General features: G+C 40.4%; 1 protein-coding gene across 5 annotated transcripts in view; it reads left to right on the top strand.

The window, feature by feature from the left end:
* Positions 1–17721, top strand: part of TRPM6 (transient receptor potential cation channel subfamily M member 6) — a 332641-nt gene that overhangs the window by 203196 nt on the left and 111724 nt on the right. For all 5 annotated transcript variants that reach the window (XR_013272142.1, XM_077474929.1, XM_077474927.1 and 2 more), the window contains exon 31: positions 17269–17294. Coding sequence is in view for 4 of the 5 variants with exons in the window: in XM_077474929.1 (XP_077331055.1) it covers positions 17269–17294 (26 nt within the window). In the remaining variant the exon portion in view is untranslated. The remainder of the gene's footprint in view (positions 1–17268; positions 17295–17721) is intronic.

Below are 17721 nucleotides of genomic sequence, written 5' to 3' on the forward strand. Positions count from 1 at the left end.
GCCATTTTACCTCCTATTCCTCTAAATCGTGTGGAGTAGCATTTGTCTACTTTTTATATATAACATGTGTACAGGGATCCAGAAAGCAGATTTATAATACTCCAGGGATCCCTTTTGTGCCATACTCTAGTATATACTTGTGCCAGTGTATATATGCTCCAAATGATTCTCGTGCCTCCTTTTTTTTTATTCTTTGAGGGTTCTTTGAGGGTATGTCCGATCGGAGCATTTTGTCGGAAAATTTTACCGGCAATTTGGAAAAGTTGGTCCGTCGGATATTCCGACGGAAACAGTCCGATGCAGACCACACACAGTCGTAATATCCGACAAGACGGTCCGATAGGAAACATTCCGTCTGAATCTCCGACCGTGTATACAAGGGCTAATAGTTTTTATCTCTAAATCTATCATAGATACCCTGCAAAAAGAACTTAATACATTTGTATGACATGGTAAGAGGCCAAGATTCTGCAAATCTTTACTCTATAGATCCCACGTAATAGAGTTAGCGCTTCCAAACCCATTGCTCTATTTTTTTGATTGCCAGATTCACACAGTTCCCTGGCTCACCTTGAAGCACTCTCCATTTTTTCTTACCATCTTCCAGGTGAAAATGCATTTGCTTTAGAGCCTCGTCCTCCCTAGTTTCTCAGTCCCTCCACCTTTGTTTTTTACAGTATGTAAAGGTAAATGCAAATTGGTCTCCGTATCTCCACCTTTAGTATCGTTTTTAGGATATCCCTTATTCTCGGCAGCCTTTAACAATAGAACAAATTTCTCACTATGCCAAATGACTAACCTTACAATGTTGAATTAACTCACAGTTGCCTCTCAATTTGGCTTCTTTACTCAACTTCAGCAATCGTGCCATCTCCGTTCTCCTGAGTGCTTTCTCTATATATAAACTAAACATTTTTTCTTTGCTCACTATGCTTCAAAACTCATAAAAAACTTTTCACAGTATATCCCACCTTCCGGAGAAATTACCCCAATATTACAAAGGGAAGCTGAGTCTGACATAATGTTTTCTTCCCAGGAGTGGTTTGACATGATCTCTAATTTTCGGAAAACACTTGTTCTGTCACAATCAATGAGGCCGCTAAATTAAACTACATAGCAGATGATATATTACTCCAGTTAAAACTCACACTTTACTGTCCCAGTGTTCCTCTGGGTGCCCGAACAATGGCACATTCCTCCACATTTTCTGAATCTGTAAAGTACTCCGCCCTCTATGACAGCAATGATGCAAATAATTGGCTCCAATCTATCCTTAACTATGCCAACATGCCTTGTGTTTGGTCTGATTCTTGCCTACCCCATGTGGGAGATTGTTACACAGTTTATTTAGTTCTATACAGTGGGTGATAGCACTCAATTGGTGAACTCAGATGGTGCCCTGGTCCCAAGTTTTTTCCAGGATGGAAATGTATACACCATACCTTGCACGACTCTTTGCATGTCTTCTACAAAAAATGGGATTATTGAGATTCATTGATTATATGATTTAAGTAAAATCTTCTTCCCTATATTGTATGACCCTGAATTTTCTTATTATTTTTATTTTATGGCCACTGTGTTGGTATCATTAAATTTTTCCATCTATGTGATACAAGATTTGTTTTTCATATTTGAATGGAGCCTAAGGGGTATATGTCTAATGTTTTTTCCATAGAAAGATCCTCACATTTGCAGTATCTGTGGTGTACTCTGATATGTTTCTGTGAACAGTGCCAGTGTGAACATTTCATGTAGTCAGTATGATGTACAGAATGTAATTTATTAAAATACACTATTAGTGCAATAATAATTGAAGTTGAGACCACATCTTGTGTTTGGATTACAAATGACAAAAGGGTTGAAGTAGCATCTTATAAACTAGCTATTTACAAAAAATAAATTGTGTTATGTGGTATATTTGTTACATATCTATGAGGATTTGTGAAAGTAAAAGTGCAAACTGTATTGTACACACAGTGTACATTAAATAAGAAAAAAATAATATTTCAGAATCCAGATGATATTTGTAAGGACTGACTGCAGAAACATAGTCTCTCAACTGTATACTATAAACCCATGAGGTGCTTGGGGGCAATTTGCTGTATCTTATTTTCTGTTTGTGGGACAGTAACTCTACCTGAAATAGAATCGTGCATTGACATGCATCTGAGTTTTTGGAAACTGACAAACATCCTGAGGGCATTTATCTTGTGGAGCATATAATGTTTGCATCTATGAATGTTTATACTGGTTTATGTACTGACATTTTTTTTTGTCAGTCTTTCAAAGGCTGAGTTAAATTTCTGTCTTTGTTTTAACTTTTCACATGTGCACCTCTTTTTTGTGGTTCACAATAGCTTACATAAATGGCAGCAGTGCATATTGTTAATGAATTGATATCCTACGTAGGCTGTTATACACAATTGGATTTAAATAATAATATGCTGACAAATCACAATGTATAACAGACATTAGTCTATTAGTGAGTCAGAAATATTTTTATATTGTTTACAGTGCTGTTTTTTATTGGTTCTTTTGAGTTATCATTGATCATATTTTTATACTTTACAAATGCGGTTTTTATTTTTTGCGATATAAATGAAAAAAAGACAGATTAAAAAAAAAAAAATATATATATATATATATTTACTAGTTTTTGTTATAAAAAATACAATAAACTAAATTTTAGTCAAAGATTTAGGTAAAAAAGCATTCCGCCACATGTCTTGGGTAAAAAAAAAAATTCAATAAGCGGATATTTATTGGTTTGCACAAAAGTTATAGCGTCTACAAACTAGGGTACATTCTCTGGAATTTTACGCAGCTTTTAGTTTATGAATTTCATGAGGTGCTAAAATGGCAGGGCAGTACAAACCCCCCCCCCCCCCAATGACCCAATTTTGGAAAGTAGACACCCCAAGGAATTTGCTGAGAGGCTTGTTGAGCACATTGAATATTTTATTTTATTGTCATAAGTGATTCAAAAATGACAAAAAACAATACAAATTTACACAAAGTTGTCAATAAAATTATATATTGCTCAAACATGCCATTTGCATATGTGAAATGACACCCCAAAATACGTTATGCTGCTTCTTCTGAGCACAGGAATACCACATGTGTGGGACTTTTTGGGAGCGTTTTTGGTAGGGGTACCAGGGAGGACATACGGAAAATTCCAGCTCACTGCATTTGCATTGGGAAGTTGGGCTACAGCACCGTCTGGAAACAGAAGGGCTGTGATGATCTCTTCCTGGAATTTAAGGAGGGATCCAGTTCGTCCTGAAGCTTTGTATAGCACATAAGCGTTCAGCAGCGCCAATTGGAATAAGTATACAGACACTTTTTTGTACCAACTTCTGGCCTTATGGGCAATTAAGTACAGCACCATCAACTGGATGTTGAGGTCTACCCCTTCCATATTAAGGTTATATTCGTGGACACAGAGGGGTTTCTTCACACCAGTTACCGTTCAATTTGGACCATTATGTCGTCTGAAGGGAGGACAGAACGAAAACATTCTTATTAATCTTCCAATTCACAACAAGCAAATTATTACATCTCAAGCAGCCTAAGAAAAGAATCTACAAGCTGCTGGGGTAAGTCCCGGTGACTAGATTGCACGGTGCCAAATGCGCCAATTTCATGATCAAACAAGTGACTAAAAAGTGTCACGCTTGTGTAATAATTGTCCACATACAAGTGGTACCCCTTTCTGAATAATGGCAACACCAAGTCCCACACAATCTTAACAGCGCTCCCTATGTAGTCTGGGCAGTTCTCCAGCTCTACGTAACTATCTCTTCCCATGTAAACCATAAAACTATATGTATAGCCTGTTGCCCTGTCACAGAGCCCCTATATCTGGCACACTTGCTGGGAAGATACTGTTTGAATGAGAAGCAGCCAGAAAACGTAATCAGGGACTCATCAACGCAGACAACTTGATCGGGAGTAAACAAGGCTGAAAACTGTTGATTGAAGTGGTTTACGAGGGGCCAAATTGTTCATTGTCAATGAAAATGCATGTATCGCAAAAACTGCTCCTATCGTGTCATGAAGGCAGAGAACACGGGCATATGCTGAATTGGGTCAGTGGACCAATATGAACGCAACTCACTTTTTTTTTTTGTTATGCCCATGAGGAGGGATAGGCCCAGAAAGGTCTTAAATTCTGAGACTGTAATAGGTCTCCAATCTCTGGCAAGGGTCAACTGGGGATTAGCAGCAATGAATTGACCAGCAATTGCTTTGGTCCACAGTAGATCTATAGAGATCCTCCGTGAAAAACAGCAAATAAAAATCAAGTCACGTAAAATCAACTGTTTCCACCTGAATTCCGGGTTGGCCAGTGAATGGGGGGAAGTACGGGTGCTGCAGAAGTGGTGGGCTCCCAATTCGAATTGGCAAATGCAGCAGGAAGGGCACTATGGGCTTGACGGGCCTGTCTTTGTCTTCTTGGTGGCTGCAGGAAACGACTTGTTCTAGCCACGTCACCAGCTTGAACTGCACTTATGGGACTTGCCACGTCACCAAATGTTACTGCAGTGCTGGATGTATGACCAGGATGTACTAGGCCGCTGGTGCTTGCCAGTTGACCAGAAGGATGAGTGGCACTTATACTGGCTCTCTGCTCCATACGAGAGCCCTGCGGTTCTTGCACCTCAATAACAGCAGAAGAATGGGGTCGGGTACGCCTAACCTTGGCAGGGACCACTACTCTGTTGTCAGAGCTATCTGTCAGGGTGCCACTGCTGTCTACAGGATCATATTCTGAGCCTGACTCTGACAGATGGGTAACTTCCTCTTCACTCTCATTTGTCATTCTCAGAAACGTGTAGGCCTCTTCACTAATGTACCTGTGATTGGACATTTTGGCCTCTAAATTTACTGGTACAACTAGTGAGACTCACAGGGAAAAAAAGCACCTGACTGCTTCAAATTCTACCAAAAAAACTGTTAGCATTCACAGGGATTATGCCTGACTTTGTGAAATGCAGCAGTTATATGTTTAGTGTTTTATTAGTGACAGTGATTGATTGATACTGCAATTGAGTGGGCTAGGCTAGGCTGGGCTGGGCGGAGGGGCTAAATGCAGGTGCTAGCAGGTATCTGGGCTGATCCCGCTAACACTGCATTTTTGGGAGCCCTAAACTACTGGGGATGCTAGTATAGATCTGATCAGATCAAAGATATTTATCCATTCAGACACTATACTACTAAGGGAGGTGTATGGTGCGTGCGTGGGTGTTATTGTTACCAGCATCTGACGTTGCCTGGGGTGACGCAGACCCTAACTGGTGCAAAAACCTAACTGATATCAACCGCTGAGTGATCAGGGGGTTAAACCTTTATTTAGGTAATATATGGTGGGTACCCTAACAGGGGGTGATTAAGGGGTTAAACCTTTATTGGGGGGTTAGGAGGGGATATGGGGGTGCCCTAAAGCTACCTGGGCCTACTACTAACTGCTCTAATTTCACAAATGACACCAGTACAGTGATCAGTGAAAAATCTGACAACTGCACTGGGTGAAACTGTAACAGGGAGTAAAGGGGTTAACTGGGGGTGGGGGTGGGGCGGTCGAGGGGTGACAACACCATGTACTGGTGTTAGTGTAGTGTTGCTGCAACTTACTGTGAGATGTCTCCTCTCTCTGGAACGAAAAGAGTTCCACGAGGGGAGATGGCATCACTTCCCCTGCCTGGGTTTGCATTTACAGGCAGGGGAAAGATTTCATTTGCCAGAACTGATCAGCAGGTCCAGGCCATAAATCATTGGTCTGGACCTGAAGATTGATCGGTTATGGAATGAATTTGATGGCAGCGTGAGCGTGCCCCATACAGGTACAGGATTTTGTGCAGCGGTGCCATTGTGCCGCAGTATGTGTATACGACACGGTCGGGAACCGGTTACGCTCCAATTGTCATTTAGTACCCAACCAAATATTTATATTTTGTATAAAAAATCACATACTTAAGAATTTGCAAAAACAGCACATCATTATTTACAAGAGACAATAATTTCTGCTATCTTGGTACACTTTATCAGTTTGGCAGACCTATAGATTCTCAAATACCTCATTGTACCGCAATAATACTAAATGTCTACAAGTTTCATAACAAGGCATTCCAAAGATACAGAGAACAATTTGTCCTAATAACCTATATCTGCAAGGTCATTCTAGCAAGAAAACCTGCTATTAAATAAAGAACCTAACATTAGCATATAAGCATTTCATAATGTAATTTAATAATTGGAAAATGCTAGATAACTATTTTTCTTTATCAGCTAAATTATAAAATTTATATTTACACTTTCATAATCCATTCAGTATCTCCTTGAGCTGTTTTGGCAGCCCATACAAATGCACTATAAAACATTGCTCCCACGTTTTGGCGCCACTCCATAATGTTTATGTGAAACACCAACAACAGATGGAAGGTAGTAGTCCACGCTTGAACATTGATTTTTTTTTTACTCATCATTAGTAAAAATGCATGATAATTATTTTTATTTTACACATGAATTACAAAAATACACTTCGCCACTAATTCCCCAGAATCCCTAGTCAAGGGATAGAGCAACTAAGGCTGGCCATACTGTACATGGGTTGAATTCCAAAAGAATTTTCATTCAAATTTCTCACCATTAGTGGGCCACCGCAATGGACAATTTCTGTATGGCCATCAAATTTGAGTGATTGACATGATGGAAATTTTTTTAAAAACGAACTAATTTCTAATCAATGATGGGAAAATCATGTGTCATGAAATGTCATCGAAAAAGAAATGAGCATGAGTGCAAGAAAATAAAATACCCAGAAAGAAAAGAAGATTCCTGACAACGAGAATCTGTAGCAACATGAGGTGAAATTGATGGCTTGGTTGGTCACATTTCGAAATCAATGGTGGCACCATCAGATCACAAAACGCACACAATTTTTGATTTCTGAAACAAAATTTGTTTGGAATTTGACCCATGTATGGCCTACATGAGGTCACAGGCTTTGCTGCTTTTACAAGTTCTTTGAAGTGCACTGATGATAAAAGCTGCAAATACAGCTCACAAAGACACCAAGCGAACAAGAATAGCAACAGCTGACTTTGAAAACTAGCCCAACATCTCATTCAACCAAATTTCAATCAAACCCTTTAAACATGAATCCCATTCACTCTCACCCAAGTGTCTAACTGCCTAATCCAGTTCTCTAGCATATACAGGTATCTTACTCATGTAGATATATATTTAACTCAAAGGCCAGGGAAGTATTGGAGGATATTGAGGCTTTCTTACAGATATGGCAGCTTTGACATAAATTAAAGCAGAATTGCCCATTAAATTTAAGATTATGTAAATTATATGTGCCTGCTGTACCATGTACTTGTATGAAAAAGTATCATATACTCTTTGTATAACTTCCTTTGTGTGATATGTGCCTGCTGTACCATGTACTTGTATGAAAAAGTATCATATACTCTTTGTATAACTTCCTTTGTGTGAAATTCCAGGTGTTCCTTCCTTCCCATTTGTGTTTTATCAGGCCTGACTGTGGGCATCTGGCCCTTTTCCCTTGCCATAAAAACTTCCGAATCGTACCTGACAAGGCTTTGAAGTAATGGTTTGGTATGGGTATGGGCAAGGATCTAAAGAAGTATAATATTTGAGGGAGAATATTCATTTTTCGAGTTGCTGGCCTGCCATATCAGGATAATTTGAATTGTGCTAGACGTTGGAGCTCCTTTTTGATCTTAGAAACCAAAGGTTTAGTTGGATGGGACTAGAGACTTACTAGAGGCTGTGAGGGTAAGGCCTAGGTATTAAATCCCCTCTGAACTCCACTTGAATGATGGTTGAGATTGGAGCTTACCTTTCATGGCTTCAGTGATCCCCAGATTTAGGATGAAAGATTTTGAAGCGTTAACCTTATAGTATGATATTTGACTTAATTCCATCAAGGTTTGGAAAGCTTTGGGTAGGGATTGCTCAGGGCTGGTAATGATAAGGATAATGTCATCTGCGAAGAGGTTGATTTTATGGAGAGATTTTTGGATATCAAAGCCCATGATATGGGAGTTTGAGCGAACGGCTTCAGCCAGCGGTTCGTTCATAAAGTTGAAGATTGTGGGCGAAAGTGGACAGCCTTCTCGGGTGCCATTAGATATAGTGAAGAATTTAGATAAACCAGAGGCATTGACTTGTGCGGAAGGATTTGAATATAGCGCTATAGATTTGAATATAGCGCTAAGATAGCAAACGTTATAGATCCATTGAAACCAAACTTAGTTAATACCATAGACATGTATGTCCAATGTACCCTATCAAACGCCTTCTCTGCATCAATGAACAGCAGCAGAGAGGGTGTTCGATTTGTTTCGGCATAGTGTATGATATTCAGGAGTCTCCTTGTTGCATCTGACGTCTGTCTGCCTAAGACAAAGTCCATTTGGTCCTTTCCAATCAGGGAAGGTAAGACAAGCATCAAACACTTAGCCAAGAGCTTAGCGTACATCTATACATCTGTGTTCAGTAAAGATATTGGGCGAAAGTTAGCGGGAGTAGTTGGGTCTTTCCCCGGTTCAGGTAAGGTCACAACCTGGGCCTTCAGCATCTCAGGAGGGAAAGAGGAGGTTTGAGTTGTTTTAGAGAACACAGCCGTTAAATGTGGGCTAAGAGTATGGCCAAACATTTTATAATATTTGTTTGGTAGACCATCAGGTCCTGGAGATTTCCCATTGGATAGGGAAGAGATGGCGTTGGTAATCTCTGTCTCTGATATTGGGGCTTTGAGCATCTGGAGATGTTCATCTGACAGTATAGGGAGGTTTAAGTTAGGTAGAAAGCATTGGATTTCAGAAGGGTTGGGGAGTGTTTTGGTCCTCTTTTAGATTATAAAGTGCATTATAGTTATTGGAAAATGTATCCATTATCTCTTGAGGATTTTTTATTTTATGGTAGAGAGAGGGATGGATGAGGTGAGATACATGGGAGCGCTCTTGTGCAGCTTTGAGCTTGTTTTTTAGAAATGTCCCCGCTTTGTTTGAGTTAGCATAGGAAGTAAGTTTGAGGCATCTAAGATATCTATTGTACTATCGTACTGGTGGGAATGTAACGCCTCCCATAATTTAGAAAGGGAGGAGGAGGTGGTGTGGGAGGGTGTGGATTTATTACTGACTTCCAAGTTATGCATGTCAGGAGTTTATTATGGGTAAAGTTATATTGTTTCTTGGCTCTTGGAGCTTTGTTGTATACATTTGCCCTGTAAAAAGGCCTTGTGTGCTGCCCATAAGATGAAAGGGTCTGAAATTGAGTGGAAAAGAATTCCCTGAGATGCTGAAGGATAGCTTTGGATGAAACATCACCTTGCAAAGTTTTCACATTACAGCATCAAATCGAGGACCTGTGAGTAGGTTTCTTCTTTTCTATTGTAACCACAATAGCAGCATGGCAATAGCACTATGTTATATCTAGGATGGAAGAGAAGAACATTCTCTGGAGTAGCCACTTGTCTGATACAAACATGTCAATGTGGGAATACGTATGATGCCTAGATGCCTAGAGGACACACTGGCGTGTTGATACCTCCAGACATCATAGACCGCCTCTTTGTGGAATATGTCCCTCAATGAGGGGGAACGTCTTTTGGTGGGAGAGCTGGAGTCCATATGTGGATCCACTGTGAGATTGAAATTACTAGTGAGTAGAGGCAAATCTGGGGTCAGTGGTTATATACCCATCAGGTGTTTTGCTTAAAGATGGCACAATGCATGGAACCAGAGGACTTCTACTGGAAAAACAGGAATGATGAGTAAACCAAATGTTATATAACCATGTGAACATTCTAAAAAACATGAATGTAAAAAGGTGTCCCTTGGAGAGACTGGGAGCAGAGAAGTCTCCGTCTTCACTTGAAGAGAAGACCTAGAGAAACAATCAAACATTCCCTCGGCTGGGGTATGTGGGTGTCTGTGTGACTGAGATAGATTAGGAGCCATCTGTTTTATTTTTGGATGACTGCTTGCGGGAGACCACCTGCTAATCGGAGATCAGGGTTTTGGGTTGATGATGGTGGGAGGCCACAGGAGGGGGGTCAGGAATGATACCCCATTGCTGTAGAGCACAGAGACCCTCATCCAGGGTAGTCATTCTCACTGTCGCTCCATTGTGGGTGATGGAGAGCGTGGCAGGATATCTCCATTTGTGGAGAATTTTGTGGTTATGCAGTGCTTTGGTAATTGTTGCCAAGTTTCTTCACCATTGTAGAGTATTCTGTAAGAGGTCGGGGAGCAGTTGAATTGTAGAAAAACACTCCTGGAGGCCGGCTGATTTGCGAGATGCAGAAATAATCTTATCTTTAGCGTGGAAGAAATGCACTCTCAGTAGCACACCCCTTGGTACATTGTCGGGGAGGAAAGAGGGCTTAGGAAATCTATGGATCCTGTCAATAGCTAGATCCAGGTTCATCAGGGATGGGACCAGGGAGGAGAATATGTCATGGGCAAACTGCTGCAGCTGTGCGTCAAGCACAGATTCAGGAACCCCTCTGAGCTTAATGTTATTCCTCCTAGACCTGTCTTCTAGGTCGGCTACCTTGTACCTTAACCATGCAATTTCTTCAGAGTGTGTAGCATGAGCATCAACCATGATATTGTACAAAGATGTATATTCACACATGGAGGACTCCATCTTATCCACTCTATACCCCCGATCAAGTAAGTCCCCTTTAAACTGCTGAATGCTTGTCATCATGTTGGAGTGCAGTGATGATCGCAGGGAGAGGAGCATCTCTTTGAGTACAGAGTCTGACACTGGTTGCCCCTGGGTTGGGAAGGCAGATATGGGATCTGCGGCTGTTTAGGGAGTCCCTGTTTGCTAAGTGTGTGCCATGCTCACTTCCATACTGGGGTCTTGTAGGGTACTGTGAAGAGAATCCCTGCACGGCTTTGACTTGGCTGGGCTGCGGGTGGGGGGTGTAGATGCTGCTGATGAGTCTCCACTGCCCTGGGGTCTAGGTGGGCTGCTAGATTGCCTATGTGAGGTGCTGGGCCTTGCTGGATGCCACGATCGCAAGTCGCGGTTGCTGCCATTATGGTGTAGCCCGCGATCACCACCATTTTGTTGTAGCCCGTGGCCTACCTTATTGAAGAATCCAGCCAATTTATAGGGCTGTGGCGGGGCTTTTTGGCAGTGTGTCATGCGGCTGCGCTCCTGCTGCACAATGGAGGTTTCAGAAGCGGTGTGGGGCTATCGATGGCTTCCGATAGCAGTGGATTACCCTGGGGGCCGAGTGGAGCTTCAGGTAAGTTCAGCCATCTCGCTGCTCGGACGCCCCGCCCCCTGGGTGTACTCACTTTTGTGATATTCTGTATATATATATATATATATATATATATATATATATATATATATACATACTGTATATATACAGTATCTCACAAAGGTGAGTACACCTTTCCCAATTTTGTAAATATTTTATTATATCTTTTCTTGTGACAACACTGAATAAATTACACTTTGCTACAATGTAAAGTAATTAGTGTACAGCTTGTGTAACAGTGCAAACTTGCTGTCCTCTCAAAATAACACAACACACAGCCATTAATGTCTAAACTTCTGGCAACAAAAGTGGGTACACACCAAAGTGAAAATGTGCAAATTGGGCCCAAAGTGTCAATATTGTGTGTGTCCACCATTATTTTCCAGTACTGCCTTAACCCTCTTGGGCATGGAGTTCACCAGAGCTTCACATTTTGCCAATGGAGTCCTCTTCCATTGCTCCATGAGGACATCATGGAGCTGGTGGATGTTATAGACCTTGCGCTCCTTCACTTTCCATTTGAGGATGCCCCACAGATACTCAATAGGGTTTAGGTCTAGAGACATGCTTGGCCAGTCCATCACCTTTACCCTTAGCTTCTTTAGCAAGGCAGTGGTTGTCTTGGAGGTGTGTTTGGGGTCGTTATTATGTTGGAATACTGCCCTGCTGCCCAGTCTCAGAAGGGAAATGATCATGCTCTGCCTCAGTATGCCACAGTACATGTTGGCATTCATGGTTCCCATTAATGAACTGTAACTCCCCAGTGGTGGTAGCACTCATGCAGCCCCAGACCATGACACTTCCACCACCATGCTTGACTGTAGGCAGGACACACTTGTCTTTGTACTGCTCACTTGGTTGCCGCCACACATGCTTGACACCATCTGAACTAAATAAGTTAATCTTGGTCTCATCAGACCACAGGACATGGTTCCAGTAATCTGTGTCCTTAGCCTGTCTGCTTGTCTTCAGGAAACTGTTTACAGGCCTTGTGCATCATCTTTAGATCTTCTGGAATGACAGCCATGTAGATCAATTTGATGCAGTGTGCAGCGTATGGTTTGAGCACTGACAGGCTGACCCCCCTCCCCCCTCCCCCCACCCCTTCAACCTCTGCAGCAATGCTGGCAGTACTCATACGTCTATTTCTGGATATGACGCTGAGCACATGCACTCAACTTCTTTGGTCGACCATGGCGAGGCCTGTTCTGAGTGGAACCTGTCCTTTTAAACCACTGTATGGTCTTGGCCACCATGCTGCAGCTAAGTTTCAGAGTCTGAACAATCTTCTTATAGCCTTGGCCATCTTTATGTAGAGCAACAATTCTTTTTTCAGATCCTCAGAGAGTTCTTTGCCATGAGGTGCCACGTTGATCTTTCAGTGACCAGTATGAGAGAGTGAGAGCAATAACAGCAAATTTAACACACGTTCTCCCCATTCACACCCGAGACCTTGTAATACAAATGGGTCACTTGACACTGGGAGGGAAAATGGCTAATTGGGCCCAATTTACACATTTTCACTTAGGGGTGTACTCACTTGTGTTGCCAGCAGTTTAGACATTAATGGCTGTGTGTTGCGTTATTTTGAGGGGATAGCAAATTGACACAAATTGTTATATAAGCTGTAGACCCACTACTTTACATTGTAGCAAAGTTTAATTTCTTCAGTGTTGTCACATGAAAAGATATAATAAATTATTTTCAAAAATGTGAGGGGGTGTACTCACTTTTGTGAGATACTGTATATATTGATATATAAAGGTAATGTCATTTAATCATTAGTAAAATACATTATTATTATTATTGTTTGTCAGATTAATTATTTACACTCTCATAATTAATTTAGTATCATATTGAGCTGTTTTCGCAGCACTTACAAATGCTATATAAAACATTGCTCCTACGTTTTGATGCCACTCCATAATGTCTGTATGAAATGCATAGAATAGAAATAAAAGGTACTAGTCCATGCCCTATCCAGATTATTTAAATGATTATTTTTGCAATTCTTATGTATTATTATAATTATTATCATACAGGATTTATATACGGCAGCGTTTTACTAAATAAAAGGAGACAGTACAGTTCAAGACAAGAGGGTTAGAAGGGCCCTGCTTGTGAAAGCTTACAATCTAAAAGGCATGGGCAAGTGATACAAGAGGTAATAGCTGTGAAGGAATGAGTTGATGGAGAAACCTAAAGTGACACTAAGCTCTGGCTTAAAAAAAATAAATCTATTTGAAAAATACCTTTTTTTGTTTGCTGCTGTGAGACCATTTCCTGTTAGTGGGTGGCTACATTCATTCTCCATAAATACCAAGGGTGTTGCTGACAGAGAGAGTAGCAGTGTGTGTCCATTGTGTTAGGGCACAAGATGAAGTTAGGTTGAGAAGTTGAGAGGCAGCAGGGGTGTTAGCATTAACAGTAATGTTAAGGTTACTAAGAATGATATCAGAGAGAGAAATTAGGGTAGCCAGATAGTGACATCATCAAGGAAGAATAACAGGAGGCTGATAAATAACAGTAATTGTCTGAGAAACTGGAAAAAAAAAAAACTCAACTAAATGTCACTGCATTGCACCATTGCATTGCAGCTTCTTTAACACATGTTGTGGCAAACTACACAGTAAGGCATAGTAACACATACAAAATCTCTGCCTCAAAGTTCCCACCATCAAGCTTTCCCCTCACGTTCATTGATAATTATGTATATATTTGCCAGAATCAGTCCAGTTACCCCCCATATTATTACTCCATCCCACCCTCAGATTTCTAAATCTTTTCATGTTTTGTTATTGAAACTTTTAGTACTGAAAGCTGAATTCCATATATATATATATATATATATATATATATATATATATATATATATATATATATATATAGAATGACTGAAGTACCTGCTACTAATACAGTGACTCTGGCTTCTAATCCAATGCCAAGCGGCTACTCAGCTGTATAATATCCCAAAATGTATAAATGGTGGCTTTCCCACATAGTGATATTATCAGTTCCCTGAAAGGACCATCCAATAAAATAGATATTACACATACAAAAAATCAAACGTTACATGTGCTCCCAGGTAACTCACACAGTACACATCAATTAAAAATCAAAGTTTTTTATTAATTAAAAAGATTTAAAAAAATTGTCATATATTTCTCTTTCTAGAAAATTGTAAGCATAAATACAACATCAATTAAAATACTGGCTTTGCAGTATTCTCATGCGTCCACAAGGGTCAGCGCATTTTGTGGATACCCCACTTCTTCAGGACTGCCACACAGCAGTCATTATTTTCAAGCAATGATCAAATTCCTGCCATCTACAGAATATACAATACATTTAAAGTATAATATCATATTCAGATGTCTAAAGATTGCATACTGTACACCTACAAGCGGTTACTTACAGATATTATGACATAAACGCACATCATTTATCTCAAAACAAACAAGGCTATGATATTATCTCGGGAATCTCATTACTCTCAGAGGAGATACTAGGGCCAGGTGTGAAAGCCAATACAAAATTACACACAAGATTATGGTACACCTACAAAAGAAGGGGGGAAGGAAATACAGTGCCTTGAAAAAGTATTCATACCCCTTGACATTTTCCACATTTTGTCATGTTACAACCAAAAATGGAAATGTATTTTATTGGGATTTTATGTGATAGACCAACATAAAGTGGCACATAATTATGAAGTGAAAGAAAAACGATAAATGTTTTTCTAATTTGTTTACAAATAAATATCTGAAAAGTGTGGTGTGCATTTGTATTTAGCCCCCTTGAGTCAATACTTTGTAGAACCACCTTTTGCTGCAATTACAGCTGCAAGTCTTTTTGGGTATGTCTGTACCAGCTTGGCACATCTAGAGAGTGACCTTTTTGCCCATTTTTCTTTGCAAAATAGCTCAAGCTCTGTCAGATTGGATAGAGAGCATCTGTAAACAGCATTTTTCAAGTCTTGCCACAAATACTCAATTGAATTCAGGTTGAAAATCCTTTGATCGAAAACATTCCGGTGTAGCTCTGGTTGTATGTTTATATTTGTATGACCCCCGGAGCTGTGCAATAAACTATTTTAACCCTTGTGTGTTGTGTTTTTTTTTTTACTTTTTTTCACAGGTGAATGGGTAGGGGTACATCCTTCGCTGGCCTCGGCTACCTGGAGACGCGCTCAAAATGAGCTGACTTTTCTCCGGGCGGGAAAAGTCTGTTCATTTCAAAAGTACGGCGGACTGGCACACACACGACCGGATTGTCCGCCGAAATGCGAGTCCGGCAGACAGATTGGAGTGCAAAAATACTTTCTTAGTTCGCCGGACTTTTGAGAAAAAAAAGTCCGCCAGGAGCCCACACACGGCGGGATTGTCCGGCAGACTTGAGTCCGCCGGACTTTTCCACCGGATTGTTCGATCGTGTGTACGAGGCATAATAAACACCATGAAGTGTACGGAGGGTTTACATAAATTATTAGTATTTATGTATTTAAAAGTACTAAAATAGAACCCTTTTTATTGAATAATGACCCACCCTTTAACTGTACATTGCATTATACAGCCAGAAGTGCTTGACTAGATTGCAGATCACTTAATTTAATTTGGTAATTACTGCCACAAAGATATGCACGCACAAATAAATTCTGGTGCTGACAGTTATGCATGCTCTGAGTTTTCAGTAATGCATTTCTATGGGCAAAAATGCATTGCAGCTGTGGCTCCCGGGTGCCACAACAATAGACATATTTTTCACTGTATATTTAAAGAGGACTAGAGGTCCACAAAGAAATCTTCAGGGAGGATCAACCAGTCAGTATAAAAACAGCTTTATTGAAAATATGAATTGGTTAAATAGAAATAGAAAAAACCTCACACTTAGCATTTCAATTTTAATTCTATGCTAAGTCTGAGGGTTTTTCTATTTCTATTTTCAATAAAGCTATTTTTTATTGAATATATGCTTGTTTATATCTAGAGGATCAGGCCACCATCCATTACCTGCATAATTACATGGGGGTGCTTAAAGAGGGAATCCACCAAAAAAAAAAAATATTAAAAGCCAGCAGCTATAAATACTACAGCTGCTGACTTTTAATAAATGGACACTCACCTGTCCCGGGTTCCAGCGATGCCGGCAGCCGAGGCCGATCGATCGCTCGGCCCTCGGCTGGTGCCGCCACCATTCTAGGTGAGGGAATCAGGAAGTGAAGCGAATCGGCTTCACTTCCCGATTCCCTACTGCGCATGCGCGAGTTGCGCCGCGCAATAGGAAATCTCTGCGCTGTCACTGGGACCCGTGTGTGTCCCAGCAGACAGCGTGGCAGGGCAGGAAATGGCGTAGACTCCCACGGGAGTCTATGCCCGGAAGTGGGTGTAAATACCTGTCTTTGACAGGTATCTCCACCCCCCTCCCCCCTGAAAGGTGTCAATTGTGACACCGGAGGGGGGGAGGGATCCGATCAGCGGAGGTTCCACTTTAGGGTGGAATCCCGCTTTAATATGGTATGGGGCAATGGCGTACGGGATACAGTTTTTGTAGCTGCTGAATTTTAACAGACACAAAATTACTGGAGTTCCTATTTAAGTAAGCAGATCATTATTTTTCTTAAGAGCTACAGTAAATTTTTCGTTACTTTCAACCACTTTAAGTTCATCTACAAGGGTCCTTAGATAATATACTCTTGTAGATACTGTATTGTTCTTACCCCTTTGCATTGCCTCCTTCTCTTCACTAGAGCTTGGTATTGCCACAAAAAACATACACAAAAATAGCAAAAACATATACAATACCAAATTAGTTATTTATGACCTAAAGTATGTTTAAAGCTTTGTTATTTTACAAAAATGTTTAAAATATGCAACTAGGGCATACACCATTACTCTGGATACAGTGTTAATATGTCTTATAACAATAAAAAATTTATTTTGTTTTCATTCCAGGTTCAGAAATTCCGATATAGTTAAAAGTAAGTGTCATTATAACCTATGAATTTGAATAAGTGTTTTTTCACCTAACACTAAAGTTTGCATTTTTTTTAATGAGTTGTCACATCAACAGATTCCTAACAAATACAGTCTGACATAAACAGAGGGTGTCATTGCTGATCCCTCCTTCTGAAATGGGGGATGCAATAGCATGTTTTTTTTTATACATGCAGCAGTTTTGGGCTATACCAATTACACAGTAAAAGCATACTGAACTGTTTGTAAGATACTCACACACAGATAGGGAGTACCAATCGTAAATGTAACCACTCAAGATGACGTGAACCACATTAGTGGAAACTTGGTAAATGCTGGATTCTTTGAGAGGTAATGAAGTTGATAAATGTAGCTTTAATGAATCCACAGACACACTGTAGTCTGATCTCAGGGAAAGATAGGATTGCCCTG

The sequence above is a fragment of the Lithobates pipiens genome, unplaced genomic scaffold (genome assembly GCF_037356315.1).
Source record: "Lithobates pipiens isolate NorthernLeopardFrog02 unplaced genomic scaffold, aLitPip1_a1.2 Scaffold_13, whole genome shotgun sequence".
NCBI lineage: Eukaryota > Metazoa > Chordata > Amphibia > Anura > Ranidae > Lithobates > Lithobates pipiens.